Here is a 16,921-nt window from a genome sequence, read left to right as displayed (position 1 = left end):
TGGAATGCTCACTGTGATAAATGGAACCATGAATTATTGTTAAACTGTTCACAAATATGGGCTGCACGGTGGACGAGTGATCCCCCCGTGCATGCGTGGGTTTTCTCCGGGTACTCCGGTTTCCTCCCACATTCCAAAAACATGCTAGGTTAATTCCAGACTCCAAATTGTCCATAGGTATGAATGTGAGTGTGAATGGTTGTTTGTCTATATGTGCCCTGTGATTGGCTGGCCACCAGTGCAGAGTGTACCTCGCCTCTTGCCCGAAGCACTACATCCATCTCGCTGCCTGTATTGGAGCACTCATTGTCGGACACACTTTGTCAGAGACACCGCTGGTGCCGTGGAGCTCAGCAGCCAGACATGACGGCATCGTGTTTACTAACTGTAGACAATCTTGGCACAATGTCGGTAGTGGAAATGTGGTCATTAAACGTTTTTTTTGCGGGAAGACCGTTTAATGGCGAGAGTGCAGTTCGCCGGATAGTTCACGTCCACACAGATGGCAGTTGGCAGATGAAAATATTTTTCTCTTCCTGGGAATCAACAACTAGAATAACTTCTGCCTATGCTTGTGTCGCTTATAGGCACGCCCATATAAGGAACTCTGACCCTTTGTGACATCACAAAGGACCAGTTTTACAACGCCCTCTGAAACCGAGCGTTTTGAACCATCCCAAACTTTTTCAGGGCTTAATTCCATATGCTTAAACTTCATTATCTGAAACTTCGGCATGGTTTAACACAATAATACAACATTCTAACAACATTTATAGGTTAGAATAATGGAAAAAGCATAATAGGTCCCCTTTAATAGGAAATTAATGATATTAATATCCGTCAGTTTCCTGCCTTGGCTCTAAATAAAAATGCTAAGGAAACACTACGTATGAATAATGCAGAGCAGCTGTTTTATTTGCTGTGGAAACATTCCAAGTCAGTCTGTTCCGACATTGCAACTTGCTTTTTGATCCACCCAGATTCATGACACTCGCTATCTCGTGGCATTTAAATAATTAAAACGGCATCTAAAAAGGTTTTAACTCGCCGCTGGTTTTGTAGCAGAGTTGATGACTGTGCATGATACAATCTTATATACCGTATGTCCCCTATCGCTCTGTCCTACGGGGATTAATTAGAATATTAAAACTGGGGTATTCCAGTGAGCTGCCCGGTGGATGTCGGCCGGCGCAGTGGAGCGCCTCACCACTCGCCTGCTCGCCCCCTCCGCTTGCTCATGTGCAGGCCTCCTCCCCTCGCCCGCTCCTTTGTCTGCCACATTGCAGTAGCCCTGATGCCGTGGTCGAGGGGAGTCTGGGGGTGCTATGCCTTGGCGGTCCGTACCTCCCTGGGCTCGGGGCCTGGTTGTGGGTCTGGGACCCCTGGGTCCCCCACCCTGTGATGCCCCGGACGCCCCACCCGGGGACGTCCACAGCATGTGTGTGTATTGAGTGGATGGGGTGTGCATGTGTCTGAGTTTATTTTATGTATTTATTGTTTTAAATACTTAGATAATTAATGATTAGTTTTATTATAATTATATATATATGTATATATATATGTATATGTGTGGATGTGTATGTGGGTATATGGCCATGTAGATATACGGGGGGGGGCTCTGCGGGGGTCTGGCGTAGGGTGTTCCATCTCAACCGCCCGGTCCTCCATGGGGCAGTGTGCCCGGGCCTCTTCTGTCCTGGCCGGGGCGGTCCTATGTCGGTGGTCGGGCCTGGGGTTACCTGGGGCGGGCCGGGTTCTGCTTCCTGGGGGTGTGTGGGGGGCGGGAGGCGGTGCCTCCGGCCGTGGACGGGCTCCCTTCCGGCCGGCGGGGGCGCCCCTGTGCCCACGGGTGTGTGGCCTTCGATGCCCTTCTGCCCTAGTAGGGTATGGTCTCCCGCTGGTCTCGGGGGTGCGGCTCTCCTCCGGCCTGCTGGCGCCCTGTTGCCGGTTGGGATTGCTCCTCCATGGCCTCTTGCTGGTCTCTTCGGGGGGTTGCTTCGGGGGCGGGTCTTGGGGAGTCGGCCCTGGCTTTGCCCACACCCACGGGGCCGGAGGATCTCTGGCGGTGGGGGCTTGACCTGGCTGCGCGGGGCGGGGTTTGCTGGGTGGTAGAAGGCAGTCTCTCTCCTTTTGTCATTCTCAGTGACAATTACACATTCACACACTCGCATTCACATACACAACACACCTCCATATGGGCACTCACAGCACATGGGTGCTTCTCTATACAATCTACTCTCTTATCCCTGATGTTTATATAGTATTGGTATGCTATTATTACAGTAATAATGATGTCAAGCAATGAGATTTTAATTACTGTAACTGTATGGTTGCAATTGTGTTTACTATCATGGGTCATGTCCCCATTGTTACTATTGCTACTGGTAAGTTGGACTGTTTCATTTCACTGATATCATCTCCAGTGTGACCCTTAGCCATCATTGACATTTAACTGTTCTGTTTGTCACTGTTGTTGTTTTGGGAATTCTTGTTGCTGCTGTTTTTGTCTCTCCCTCTACTCCCCCCCCCCCCCCCCCCCCCCCGACCCCACCTTTCTCTTCTCTCTTCTTCTTTTCTGTTCTTCTTCTTGCTCCGGTCCGGTCGTCCCAAATGGCATAACAAAGACATCAAATAACGGCAAATAAAATTTCATGGTACAGGGAAGTTGTAGCCAACACCTTTCCTGACACAGAGCAAATCTGTCTAGCATGTAAGGGCATTTAGATCAACAATACTATCTGCCCCATTGGCTGGACGGGACAAAAAAAAAAACAAAAAACTGGGGTATTCCCGATGGTCCGGTTCTCACCCCCCCCAAGGTTCGTCCCTACCGTGTTCATGCGCCAGCGATTGAACTAACGACAGCACCCTGCTGTATCTGTACATACAATTTTACAATGACACGGAATATTTCATCCAAGAGAATGATGAAGCCTGTAAAGCCTTGGGTATCAATTTCCATACATATATTTCCCAGACCTATTCCATCACCATATGGTAAAAACTTGCTGCTGTACACGTTTGAGTACCTTCCTTCAGTCCCCCCAGATGTTTGATTTGATAGATAGATAGAAACTACTAATTCCAAAGACAATTACGAGGCAATCCAAAATGGCCGAGTCCTCCTAACCCAGGGGTGGGCAAACTTTTTGACTCGCGGGCCGCATTAATTTAACAAAATTGACGGGGGGGTTATGTAGTATTTTACACGTAACAGTCCATTTGTACACGTATATTTTTACACATATTTTACATGTAAAGGTGTCATGCAATCTTCTATATGTGCACTTTGAAATCATTTATTTGATGTAAAGTGTGTTTCTCAATGTATTATTATTATTGTTATTGTTATTTTTATTAGAATTATTATTATTATTAGTTATAGTAATGTTATTATATTATTATTATTATTTTGTTATACTAATTATATTACTACCATTATTATATTAATATTATTAACAACAATATTAATATAATAGTAGTATTATTATCATTATTTGTATTACTATTATTGTGCTTGTGCTCCTTTTTCCAGGAGTATTTTGTAATATTACTACCATTATTATATTAATATTATTAACAACAATATTAATATAATAGTAGTATTATTATCATTATTGACAACATTATTATTATTATTATTATTATTATGTGCTTGTGTCCCTTTTTACAGGAGCATTTTGTAACAGACCACATCAAATAACGAAATTGATAAAGCAGCTACCTCAACCATCAAAAAATTGGCCCAAGCCACGATGCCAGGTTATGTGTTGAGTTCAAATGAAATATTTGGAAAAAACAGGCAGGCCATATTGAAACACTTGGCGGGCCGGATGTGGCCCCCGGGCCGTAGTTTGCCCACCCCTGTCCTAACCCCAATCTGGCTGTGTCAAGGAGAATCTTCCATTTTGCAGTTTTGGTAAGATTTTCTAAAATGATACTTAGTCAGTTGAAGCAACTTATAATTAGTGTAATTTTTGCACGTTTGTTGATTGTAAAAAGTGCAGAAAATGAGTATCAACTTTGATAAGCAGGTACAAAGTCGGCAGATGCTAGGCTACCGCATTTATCCTCCTACCGCTAAAATTGTAAATAATTACAGGCCATCACTAAATGATAAAAGTATAATAAATAAATAAATAAATAAATGGTCTGTGAACAACGGAGGGGTTTGCTGAAATCAAATAACATTTCCCTTCAAGTTGCGTTTGAGGTTGACCTAAAGATCTGTAATGATGTGTTTGAGGTATTTGACTCTAAAAGGCTTAGTCTTGCTCCGGTTTTTGACCTGTCCAAGGTCTAACTAGTTTCCTGGTTAGACACAAGCCGGCTGTTGCTTTGCATATGATTTGGTAAATAGTACTCAATGTATTCAGATGGCTGGAGTCAGTTCGACCTTTCATGAGGTCACAAAAGGTGTACCTCAAGGCTCAGTCTTAGGTCCCATTCTGTTCACAATTTACATGATTGGTCTGTGTGCATACATCCTAAATGTACTCTCTAATTTATTCATTCATTCATTCATTTTCTACCGCTTATCCTCACGAGGGTTGCGGGGGTTGCTGGAGCCTATCCCAGCTGTCTTCGGACGAGAGGCAGTATTTTAGGAACTTTTTGTTAGAAGATAATAAAACATTCATTCATTTTTACCGCTAAATCGAGAGGCGGGGTACACCCTGGACTGGTGGCCAGCCAATCACAGGGCACATATAGACAAACAACCACTCACATTCATACCTATGGACAATTTGGAGTCGCTAATTAACCTAGCATGTTTTTTTTTGGAATGTGGGAGGAAACCGGAGTACCCGGTAAAACTTCAGTTTAGTAACTGGGAGTAATTATCGATGGGGAACTTTTATTCCAAAAATCTGATCTCCCGATAAAGTGAATCCTGGTATCCACAATAGAAACAAGTCATTTCTCTTCATGGTGATGTTGTGTATATGTTTGCTTCAACCAGCTGCCTACGTTCCTTGACTCCGGTCTACCGCTGTGCTCTGATGTTTGTCCGTGGCTGTAGCCACCGCTGTGAACTGTATGCTAAAACCAGCATGCCGTCCTTTAATGTAAGGCCGTACACGCCCTAGATGATGCTGGTTCATAAGGTTCTTCTGGGTTTGGGTCTGTAGGAGGGAGGGGTATTCTACCTTGGCAACATCACTATGAACAGGGTATCGGGTAAAGGAATAAGACCTGAAGAAGGTGCATAATTCATAGTCAAAACAAGGTAGTAATGGTACAAAGTCCGGGACCCTAACCAGACATTTTGGAGAACAACACCAGATGGTGGAATTGATCTTATTTACTTCAAAACCAGAAGATGGTGTTTGTACTGGAAAGTACTGAAAGAAAGTTTCAGGCTTCAGTTCGTTCTGGCTTAACAAGTTCAGGAAAACCGAATCGGGAATCAGGACCACCGTTTGTTTCGATGGTTGAGTGGTTGGCAAACAGGCCTCACAGCTAGGAAACCCGAGTTCAATTCCACCGTCATCTGTGTGGGGTTTGCATGTTCTCCCCGTGCATGCGTGGGTTTTTTCCGGGTACTCCGGTTTCCTCTCACATTGCAAAAACATGCTAGGTTAATTAGCAACTCCAAATTGTCCATAGGTATGAATGTTAGTGTGAATGGTTGTTTGACTATATGTGCCCTGCGATTGGCTGGCCACCAGTCCAGGGTGTACCCCGCCTCTCGTTCGAAGACAGCTGTGATAGGCTCCAGCATTCCTGTGACATAAAAAAATGGACGGTTGGATTTGTTTACATCGACAAAAACAATTTGAAATATTCATGTTTATCATCGGGGCTGCACGGCGGCCGAGCGGTTAGCGCAGAGGCCTCACAGCTAGGAAACCCGAGTTCAATTCCTGTCATCTCTGTGTGGAGTTTGCATGTTCCTCCCACATTCCAAAAACATGCTAGGTTAATTAGCGACTCCAAATTGTCCATAGGTATGAATGTGAGTGTGAATGGTTGTTTGACTATATGTGCCCTGTGATTGGCTGGCCACCAGTCCAGGGTGTACAAGACAGCTGGGGTAGGCTCCAGCACCGCCCACGAACCTCGTGAGGATAAGCGGTATAGAAAATGAATGAATGAATGAATGCGGACGAGTGGTTAGCACGCAGGCCTCACACAGCTGGGAGAACCGAGTTCAATTCCACCCTCAGCATAAACTGTTTTTTTCCTCATAATTGAAAATACATGAGTTTGAAAAAATAAGTTACAGATTTTTTTTTTGTCATTTCTGCTCCCGGATCATTAAATGACAACTCTGTGAAATTAAATACTCTAAGAAATAAATCACCTTAATGTAACATTTTCTTCTGGATATTCACTTTCGGAATATCAAGTGTTTTTTTTGCCTCCTTTCCAATTACCCATGTCGGTCCAAGAAAATACGCACTGGTATACTATGTGTTCAAATTCCAAAAGCATTGCCAGTCACACTCCACTAGGATACAGCGTAATTATTTCTCAGCAACCCCCACCGAGAGACAACCTCAGGCGTGTGACCGCGGGGGGGGGGGGGGGGGGGGGGGGGGGGGTCTGTAAGTTGAATCGACATGCATATCGCTTATCCTTGTTGGTTTAGAAAAGGATACAGCAGAGTGTGACTGCCTGGTGATTGTATTGTATGGCATTGTTCCATATTTTAATCCCGTTTGTAATGATGGGATCTCTGAGGTGTCCTTGTTATCGTATTCACTCTGGAAAAGGCTGGGATGCTCACAAACGGCCGCCGCTGATTAGGCTGACAATGTTGCGTCTCCGCATGGGGTATTACTAAATACTTTTTTTGGGGTTTTTTTTGGAGGCATAGAAAAAAAAAATATGGGTTCCTTTGACTATTTCAATGTAAACGTTCTTATTGTCTTAAATTGCATGATTACATTTCAATGATGTCTACCGGGGGGGCGTCACTCGGTTCTGAGGACAAGGGGGGCAAACTATTTCACACCACTGTGTACCCTGGGAATTGATTTAACGCAGTTGGGTCTGGAACCAATTAACCGAGATAAACGAGGGATTATTATACCTGCTAATTAAGAAGAGAACGTCAATAAATAGAAATGTAGACGTCAGTGGCGTTATTAGGCCTATTTTAGGGGGCTTCAGATTTTTTTTTTTTTTTTTTACAAAAAAACATTTAAAAAAAATTTTTTTTACAAATTTTTTTCTTTTTAAAAATTGTAAAAAAAATTTGCAAAAAAAAATCTCTGATAAATTTCATATTTTCCAGACTATAAGTCACACTTTTTTTCCATAGGTTAGCTGTTCCTGCGACTTATACTCCAGAGCGACTTATAAATGAAAAAAGTGTTTATGTTTACATAAACACTGGACACCTTTTGTGTTCATGTTTATTTTTTGTGTAGCTGAATAAGCATTGTGTTAGCATATCTTACACCTATTAGCATGTTCTCTATTCTTTTATTCATGTTAGAACTTGCCTTCCAAGATGACGTAATGTCTGTTTTGGTCAAGTAGTTTGGAAAATAAATTACCCGCAAAAAATGGGACTTATACTCCGGTGTGACTTATGTATTTTTTTTTCTACTGAATTATGCATTTTTTGCCTTGTGCGACTTATACTCCAGAAAATACGGCATTTCAAGTTATCGTAAACGCTTGATTGCAATTGTTGCTGCTAACGGCGGCCCAAACAGTTATTAGCTTTAGGGGGCAATCGCTTTTTCACACAGACGTTGACATGTGACAAACGTGCAAAAAAAATAAGAACTGCATTATGGAAAGCAGGAAGTGAACAAATGTAACAGTTACTGATTGTAAAAGTACCAGATGGAGGGGTAGGATTTAATAAGCTTTGCTTCTTCCTACTCCTTTTTTGGACATGTGGAACTGGGAACTGATTATGGGATGCATTCAATTGTAATCTGATGCATGTTCAAATGAAATTAAACTATTAATTTTTTTTAATTAAAAACAAAAAATATATTTTTTACATGGAAAAACTAAAATATTTTTTTAATTAAAAACATTTTTTATTAAATTAAAAAAAATAAATAAATAAATAAATTATAATAGAAAAGCAGGAAGTGAACAAATGTAACAGTTACTGATTGCAAAAGTACCAGATGGAGGGGTAGGATTTAATAAGCTTTGCTTCTTCCTACTCCTTTTTTGGACATGTGGAACTGGGAACTGATTATGGGATGCATTCAATTGTAATCTGATGCATGTTCAGATGAAATTAAACCATTCAAATTTTTTTTAATTAAAAACAAAAACATTTTAATTAAAAACAAAAAATATTTTTTTAATTAAATAAAAAAAACTTAAATCATATTAGAAAGGCAGGAAGTGAACAAATGTAACAGTTACTGATTGTAAAAGCTTTGCTTCTTCCATTACCATAACCATTCAAGTGTTCAAGTTTTCCTTAAGTTTCTACTGTATACAATATGTCTTATGCTACATTATGAACATAAATGTTGTTAACCTCCAAGCGAAGCAGATCTAAGATCAGCCGAAGTGTCTTTTGTTATTGAATGTGACATATAAACAGTCCCTTTAATCAGCCCCAAGGCGTCTATGTACAGTAATGTGATGACAGGAGGCTAAAATGGAGTTCCAACAGCACACAGTGAAATGCGGGCTCACTTACCGATGTGGGTGGGAAAAGACTGGCAGGTCGCTCAATAAACTGGGGGTGTTGTTTCCCGGTAACGTTCATCTCCCAGTGCCGCTTATGCCGCTTGTGCCGCTTCTCCGCCGGACTTTTGGCAAGTCACGTCACCGGACCAGCGTCCTCTCCGAGAGTCACATCGGAGCTCCGGCTCGCTCCTCCGAAGACGTCCGTGTCGGGGTGTCGCATCCGCCGCGGAGACGCCACTGGTGTCGGCTCCGCTGGTGTCGGCTCCACCTGCCCGCCGACTGTACGAACATCCTCCCAACTGTACGTCACATTAACCCCTTCGGTGACGCTTCTCTGACGTTCTCTTCCAACGGGAGTAGGTTGCTTGCTAATTGTTGCTAGTTGCTAATGTTGGTATCGAACCCATACAAATGACCCTTATTCGGTGTGATACTTGGAATTAGCAAGCATTAAATACTATTAGCCAAAGCACAGCTAGTGGGCAATGACTTATACCTTTTAATATACAAAGTTAAATACTCAATGATAACTTTTAACTCAGTCGATGTCAGCCATTTTTCAAAAGCCGTCCCTCTCTGTGGCGGCCATTTTGGATTATTTTGACTGATTTTCAAAGCCTACATAATATAATCTCTTAAGGCTAGCTACATATATATATATATAGTATATACCAACATGAAGACTAGATTCATATTTAAATAAGAAAAAAGTTAGTTTTTACCTCTTTCCACCCTTTAATAGAAGAACTAAATTTGGGAAGAATTAAATTTGAAACACTTCTATGCTAGGACTACGTTATGCTAGCCATAGCATTTCAGTATGTGGAATCAAACTATGGAATGGATTGAGTAAGGAAATCAAACAATGCACAACGATGAGCCAATTCAAGAAACAATACAAGCAGTTGATGTTTGCTAAATACAAGGATGAAGAGTCTTGAACCAGTCATGATGTGCTATATATATATATCACTATATTGACACTTACTATGGTACCCATTATGGCATTGGATGCTCATATCACCGAGTACTTCGGTACGTGACAAAAAATAAAAAGAAAAAAGAAAAAATTTAATTAAAAAATCACAATTTTTTTCATAATTTTATTTAAATTATATATTATTAATATTTTGTATTATATATTAATTATATTATGAAGGCAGGAAGTGAACAAATGGAGATGGAGGGGTAGGATTTAATAAGCTTTGCTTCTTCCTACTCCTTTTGGACATGTGGAACTGGGAACTGATTATGTGATGCATTCAATTGTAATCTGATGCATGTTCAAACGAAATAAAATCATTAAAAAAATTAATAAAAAGAAAAAAAACTATATTAGAAAAGCAGGAAGTGTACAAATGTAACAGTTGCTGATTGTAAAAGTACCAGATGGAGGGGTAGGATTTAATAAGCTTTGCTTCTTCCTACTCCTTTTGGACATGTGGAACTGGGAACTGATTATGTGATGCATTCAATTGTAATCTGATGCATGTTCAAATGAAATAAAATCATTAAAAAAATTAATAAAAAGGAAAAAAAACTATATTAGAAAAGCAGGAAGTGTACAAATGTAACAGTTGCTGATTGTAAAAGTACCAGATGGAGGGGTAGGATTTAATAAGCTTTGCTTCTTCCTACTCCTTTTGGACATGTGGAACTGGGAACCGATTATGGGATGCATTCAATTGTAATCTGATGCATGTTCAAATGAAATAAAACCATTAAAAAAAAATTTTAATTACCAAAAAAAATGTAAACATTTTTTTTAAATTAAATAAAAAAATAAAAAAAAACTTAAATTATATTATGAAAGCAGGAAGTGAACAAATGTAAATGCATGTTCAAATGAAATGAAACCATTACCATAATAATCAGTAGTAGACATAATTAAGTTTCAGCAAAATATCAGTTGAACATAAGCCACAACATAAACACCACAAAAAATGGTTGAAAATGGTTGTATGATATGAATTAAATTTTTTTTTTTTTTTTTACAAAAATAACACAATTTTTGTATTAAATTGTATTTAATAACACTAACACTAATTATTTACAATTTTCACAGTTGCAACTGAACTATATGTGTTTTTTTTTCCGGCTTAAAACTGCATCAAACATGATCTTGTTTTTGTGGAGTTGTATCATCACCTCTTTGTGAACCTCGGGTAAAAAAAAACAAACAAAAAAAACATAAATACGTCTTTGGAAGTGAGCGGTCAGGTACAAAAAAACTGTATAATGAACTAATTTGCTCCGAAAAAAAATCCAAACTTACACGGCCTTGTATGGAAAAAGTGATAGCCCATCCTTTTCTAAAGCTTTAGGACTCTAGTGAACTACAGCGAGAGCCACTATCCAGAAATGGCAAAAAAAATGAAACCAACAAAAATGACCCCAATAGCGCAGAAGTCACAAAAGACCCCGCAACAACAGTCAAAGAAGTGCAGGCCTCACTTACCTCATAAGAAAGACACGGGGCAAAATATTCCAAGGCAAAAAAAAAATAACATTAAGACTCATCTCAGTGTTGTGTTTTTGCATATTCATTAATCTGGCAGTTCAGGTTCAATGCCACGATGGGCGGGGTAGCAACCTCTATCGGGATAAAGACATTTGTCACAGTAAAAGGGAACGGCGTGGACTTCACCTTCGGGATTCCTACCCTGAAGAAGCGTATCCCGCGCTCTTGTCTGAAGGAATTAAAACAGGAAGTGACAAAGCCATATCACGGCAATCTACTTGTGAGGTCTTGTTTTCCGTGCAGGACTCTGGAGTTCCTGTGCTCCTTCCTGCTTTATTGAAAAGCTCCGGGGGAAATTCATTTGAAATTCCATGTCTGATTTGTAGACACGCGTTCCACAATGTGGGTTCAATTCTGGGTGTGACTGGCTGCCGACTAGTACACCGTCTCTCGCCCAAAGACAGCTGGGATAGGCTCCAGCATTCATATTGACATATAAAAATGGACAAAAACTATTTGAAATATTCATGTTTCTCATCGTGGCTGCACGGTGGACAAGCGGTTAACGCAGAGGCCTCACAGCTAGGAAACCCAAGTTCAATTCCAACCTCGGTTAACTCTGTGTAGAGTTTGATTGTGCCCCCCACATTCGAAAAACATGCTAGGTTAATTAGCGACTCCAAATTGTCCATAGGTATGAATGTGAGTGTGAATGGTTGTTTGTCTATATGTGCCCTGTGATTGGCTGGCCACCAGTCCAGGGTGTACCCCGCCTCTCGCCCACAGACAGTTGGGATAGGCTCCAGCATTCCTGTGTCATACAAAAATGGACGGATGGATTCGTTTACATCGACAAAAACGATTTGAAATATTCATGTTTCTCATCGTGGCTGCACGGTGGACAAGCGGTTAACGCAGAGGCCTCACAGCTAGGAAACCCGAGTTCAATTCCACCCTCTGTCATCTCTGTGTGGGAGTTTGCATGTTCCTCCCACGTTCCAAAAACATGCTAGGTTAATTGGCGACTCCAAATTGTCCATAGGTATGAATGTGAGTGTGAATGGTTGTTTGTCTATATGTGCCCTGTGATTGGCTGGCCACCAGTCCAGGGTGTACCCCGCCTGGGATAGGCTCCAGCATCCCCTGTGACGCTCGGGAGGATAAGCGGTAAAAAATGAATGAATGATTGATTCATGGCTGCATGGTGGACGAGTGGTTAGCGTGCAGGCCTCACAGCCAGGAGACCCGAGTTCAATTCCACCCTCGGCCATCTCTGTGTGGAGTTTGCATGTTCTCCCCGTCCGGGTACTCCGGTTTCCTCCCACATTCCAAAAACATGCTAGGTTAATTAGCCACTCCAAATTGTCCATAGGTATGAACGTGAGTGTGAATGGTTGTTTGTCTATATGTGCCCTGTGATTGGCTGGATAAACAGTAGAAAATGAATGTTTTATCATCTTCTAACAACTCGTCCTTAAAAAAAGTTCCTAAGATAGTTTCGGGTTTTAATACTCACATCTCAGCGATGATCCAGAGCCTATCCCAGTTGTCTTTGGGCGGGTTCATCTTCGACTGGAAAAACCTAATATTTCATGAAATAAATGAAAGAATCAATATTTGAATTCAGGCAAGTTATAAAACGAAATGTTAAGGAAGTCCCGTTTAACGTTTCCTATTCTTTGACAGTCGAGCAGAGGGACTCGTCGTGTTTGATGAGTTCAGACGTTGCCAAGGGGACCTGGGTGGTTCCGTCTCCGCAATCTTCTTCTGCCTTGGCTCTCCTGCAACTGGCATCAAAAATGCAAAAAGCATGGCATGACACCAAAAGTAGAACACGGCTAGTGGCGTGCAGGGTGCGGGGGACCTCGAAATTCAGTCCGTCACAAATCCCCGACTTCGCTACGACGGTTCCGTCAGAGGGAATGGGGCAGAATTCCAGCAAAGTAAAAGTGCAAACTCCGGCCTAGTACTAGTACCTAGTACCTAGTACCTAGTACAGGGGTGGGCAAACTTTTTGACTGGCGGGCCGCATTGATATGGGGGGGGCGGGGGGGGGGCAGGCTATATATTTTACACGTAACAGTCCACCTGGTATTATTGTATCTGTAAAATTGTCATGCAATCTGCTATTATTATTTATTATTTTATATTTATATTTAAATATTTTAAAAATAATAAAATTAAATTAAAAATAATAAAATATTATAATAATTACAATAAAATTAAAATAATAATTATTATATTATTATGTAAAATATGCAAATATAACAATAATATTATATATAATTAATATAATAATTAGCATTGATATAATAATTATAATAATCATAATAGTTATAATAATAATAATTATTATTATTATGTGCTTGTGTCCCTTTTTTCAGGAGCACTTTGTAAACAACAGACCATGTCAAACAACGAAATTGATACAACCATCAAAAGGTTGGCTCAGGCCATGATGCCAGGTTGTATGTTGAGTTTAAATGAAATACTTTGGAAAGATTGGGCGGGCCGGATGTGGCCCCCGGGCCGTAGTTTGCCCACCCCTGACCTAGTACTTGTATTTCCTTTCAAAGCCAACTCTATAACTCATTTATTTAAAATCCAGTGTCATTATTTTATTAAGTTAGGAAACCAACACATTTATGAAACCATATTATATACACTGCCTACAACATGGATTAAAAAAAAAAAAGACAAAAATAATAAGTCATAATAAAGAATTTCCACTTGACATGGCCATAAATAATATTGATTCAAACAGTAATTACAGATTCATTAAAGTCACAGATCAAGTCCCAGTGTTCATTTGCTCACATTAGGAAAAACAAAATGCATTAAATAAAACTAAAATACATAAAGCGTCATATTTACCATGTGTTCCATGGGAAACAAATAAAAGGCAATGTTTGAAGAAATCATTTCTCATGAAATATCGGAAAGCATTAAAAAAAAAAAGAAAAAAAAAAACGTTCAATGCCGTCATTTAGAAGAAGAAGCAGCGTTGAAATCATGAGAGGAATCAAATGATGGCATCATTGCTATTCTTTCCAAAATATACACAAGGGGGGAGGGGCCAGTTCAGGAAGTGATCCAGCGGGGGTGGGTGGGAGGGTGGGGGTTCGACCCCGAGGACGTACCAGACCAGACCCAGGTCTGTAAGAGCCCGTATCAGTCATCAGTGCAAGTGCTCCTCCTTGTCGCGGCCTTTCTTGTCCTTCTCGTCCTGCAGGGCCGTGCCCAGCTTCTTGATGAGCACAGACAGGACCTTGTCCAGCGGGTCCATCACGCCCCTCTGGAGCCACTTGGGAATGGTAGTCCTGGCGTGGTGGAAGCCCAGTTTCTGTAAGATGTAGTCCACCCCCACCGGGTCTATCTTACGGCCTGTCCAGGAGATGAGCCTGCAGGTGATGGCAACGTTTAGACGTTTGGGAAGAAAGTGTTCAAGTAAGCCAGCATCCAAGGCTCATCCTTTGGTGTTTGTTTGTGGTAACCCTTTACAATAAAGTACACACAAGTACAGTACTTCATGAGGTACAAATCTACCAAACCACTACTCACTACTACTACTAAATGTAAACATAAAGGTCTTAATTCCTCACTAAATAGCCATTGGTTCCTCAGTAACTACTCTAAATGTATGTGTCATAGTTCCTCACTAACTACTCATTGGTTCCTCAGTAACTACTCTAAATGTATGTGTCTTAATTCCTTAGTAACTACTCATTGCTTCATCAGTAACTACTCTAAATGTATGTATCACAGTTCCTCACTAACTACTCATTGGTTCCTCGGTAACTACTCTAAATGTATGTGGCTTAATTCCTTACCAACTACTCATTGGTTCCTCAGTAACTACTCTAAATTTATGTGTCTTAATTCCTCACTGACTACTGATTGGTTCATCAGTAACTACTCTAAATGTATATATACATCATCACTAACTACTCATTGGTTCTTCAGTAACTACTCTAAATGTATGTGTCATAGTTCCTCACTAACTACTCATTGGTTCCTCAGTAACTACTCTAAATGTATGTGTCATAGTTCCTCACTAACTACTCATTGGTTCCACAGTAACTACTCTAAATGTGTCTAATTCCTTAGTAACTACTCATTGCTTCATCAGTAACTACTCTAAATGTATGTGCCGTAGTTCCTCACTAACTACTCATTGGTTCCTCAGTAACTACTCTAAATGTATGTGTCATAGTTCTTCACTAACTGCTCATTGGTTCCCCAGTAACTACTCTAAATGTATGTGTCTTAATTCCTCACTGACTACTGATTGGTTCATCAGTAACTACTCTAAATGTATGTGTCTTAATTCCTTACCGACTACTCATTGGTTCTTCAGTAACTACTCTAAATGTATGTGTCATAGTTTTCACTAACTAGCCATTGGTTCAACAGTAACTACTCTAAATGTATGTGTCATAGTTCTTCACTAACTGCTCATTGGTTCCTCAGTAACTACTCTAAATGTATGTGTCTTAAATACTTACAGACTACTCATTGGTTCCACAGTAACTACTCTAAATGTATATATAAATCCTCACTAACTACTCATTGGTTCCACAGTAACTACTCTAAATGTATGTGTCATAGTTCCTCACTAACTACTCATTAGTTCCACAGTAACTACTCTAAATGTGTCTTAATTCCTTAGTAACTACTCATTGCTTCATCAGTAACTACTCTAAATGTATGTGTCTTAATTCCTTACCGACTACTCATTGGTTCATCAGTAACTACTCTAAATGTATGCGTTTTAATTCCTTACCGACGACTCATTGGTTCCACAGTAACTACTCTAAATGTATGTGTCATAGTTCTTCACTAACTACTCATTGGTTCCTCAGTAACTACTCTAAATGTATGTGTCTCAATCCCTTACTGACTACTCATTGGTTCCACAGTAACTACTCTAAATGTATGTGTCTTCATTCCTTACTGACTACTCATTGGTTCATCAGTAACTACTCTAAATGTATGCGTCATAGTTCCTCCCTAACTACTCATTGGTTCCACAGTAACTACTCTAAATGTATGTGTCATAGTTCTTCACTAACTACTCATTGGTTCCTCAGTAACTACTCTAAATGTATGTGTCTTAATTCCTTACCGACTACTCATTGGTTCATCAGTAACTACTCTAAATGTATGTGTCTTGATTCCTTACAGACTACCCATTGGTTCACCAGTAACCACTCTAAACGTATATATAAATCCTCACTAACTACTCATTGGTTCCTCAGTAACTACTCTAAATGTATCTACCTTAGTTCCTCACTAACTACTCATTGGTTCCACAGTAACTACTCTAAATGTGTCTTAATTCCTTACCGACTACTCATTGGTTCCTCAGTAACTACTCTAAATGTATCTACCTTAGTTCCTCACTAACTACTCATTGGTTCCACAGTAACTACTCTAAATGTGTCTTAATTCCTTACCGACTACTCATTGCTTCATCAGTAACTACTCTAAATGTATGTGTCTTAATTCCTTACCGACTACTCATTGGTTCTTCAGTAACTACTCTAAATGTATGTGTCTTAACCCCTTACTGACTACTCATTGGTTCCTCAGTAACTACTCTAAATGTTAGTGTCATAGTTCTTCACTAACTACTCATTGGTTCCTCAGTAACTACTCTAAATGTATGTGTCTTAATTCTTCACTAACTACTCATTGGTTCCCCAGTAACTACTCTAAATGTATGTGTCATAGATGTGTCTTAGTTCCTCACCAACAACTCATTGGTTCCCCAGTAACTACTCTAAATGTATGTGTCTTAATTCCTTACCGACTACTCATTGGTTCCACAGTAACTACTCT

At 40.2% G+C, this 16,921-nt stretch overlaps 2 protein-coding genes across 6 annotated transcripts in view; both read right to left on the bottom strand.

The window, feature by feature from the left end:
* LOC131140249 (gamma-2-syntrophin-like) overlaps positions 1–9,330 on the bottom strand; it is a 36,867-nt gene extending 27,537 nt beyond the window's left edge. For 2 of the 3 annotated variants that reach the window (XM_058090499.1, XM_058090498.1), the window contains exon 1: positions 8,630–9,327. In XM_058090499.1, coding sequence (XP_057946482.1) covers positions 8,630–8,698 — 69 coding nt within the window. In that variant the 5' untranslated portion in view covers positions 8,699–9,327. Of the gene's footprint in view, positions 1–8,629 lie in introns of all 3 variants that reach the window. The other variant, XM_058090500.1, reaches the window with a different exon arrangement.
* A 4,107-nt stretch (positions 9,331–13,437) lies between these two features.
* Positions 13,438–16,921, bottom strand: part of LOC131140027 (bridge-like lipid transfer protein family member 1) — a 124,689-nt gene continuing 121,205 nt past the window's right edge. For all 3 annotated transcript variants that reach the window (XM_058090084.1, XM_058090083.1, XM_058090082.1), the window contains one exon: positions 13,438–14,481. In XM_058090084.1, coding sequence (XP_057946067.1) covers positions 14,259–14,481 — 223 coding nt within the window. In that variant the 3' untranslated portion in view covers positions 13,438–14,258. The remainder of the gene's footprint in view (positions 14,482–16,921) is intronic.

Source organism: Doryrhamphus excisus, chromosome 13 (assembly GCF_030265055.1).
Source record: "Doryrhamphus excisus isolate RoL2022-K1 chromosome 13, RoL_Dexc_1.0, whole genome shotgun sequence".
Classification (NCBI taxonomy): Eukaryota; Metazoa; Chordata; class Actinopteri; order Syngnathiformes; family Syngnathidae; genus Doryrhamphus; species Doryrhamphus excisus.
Note: the sequence above shows the minus strand (reverse complement) of the source record. Positions and strands in the feature narration are given on the sequence as shown.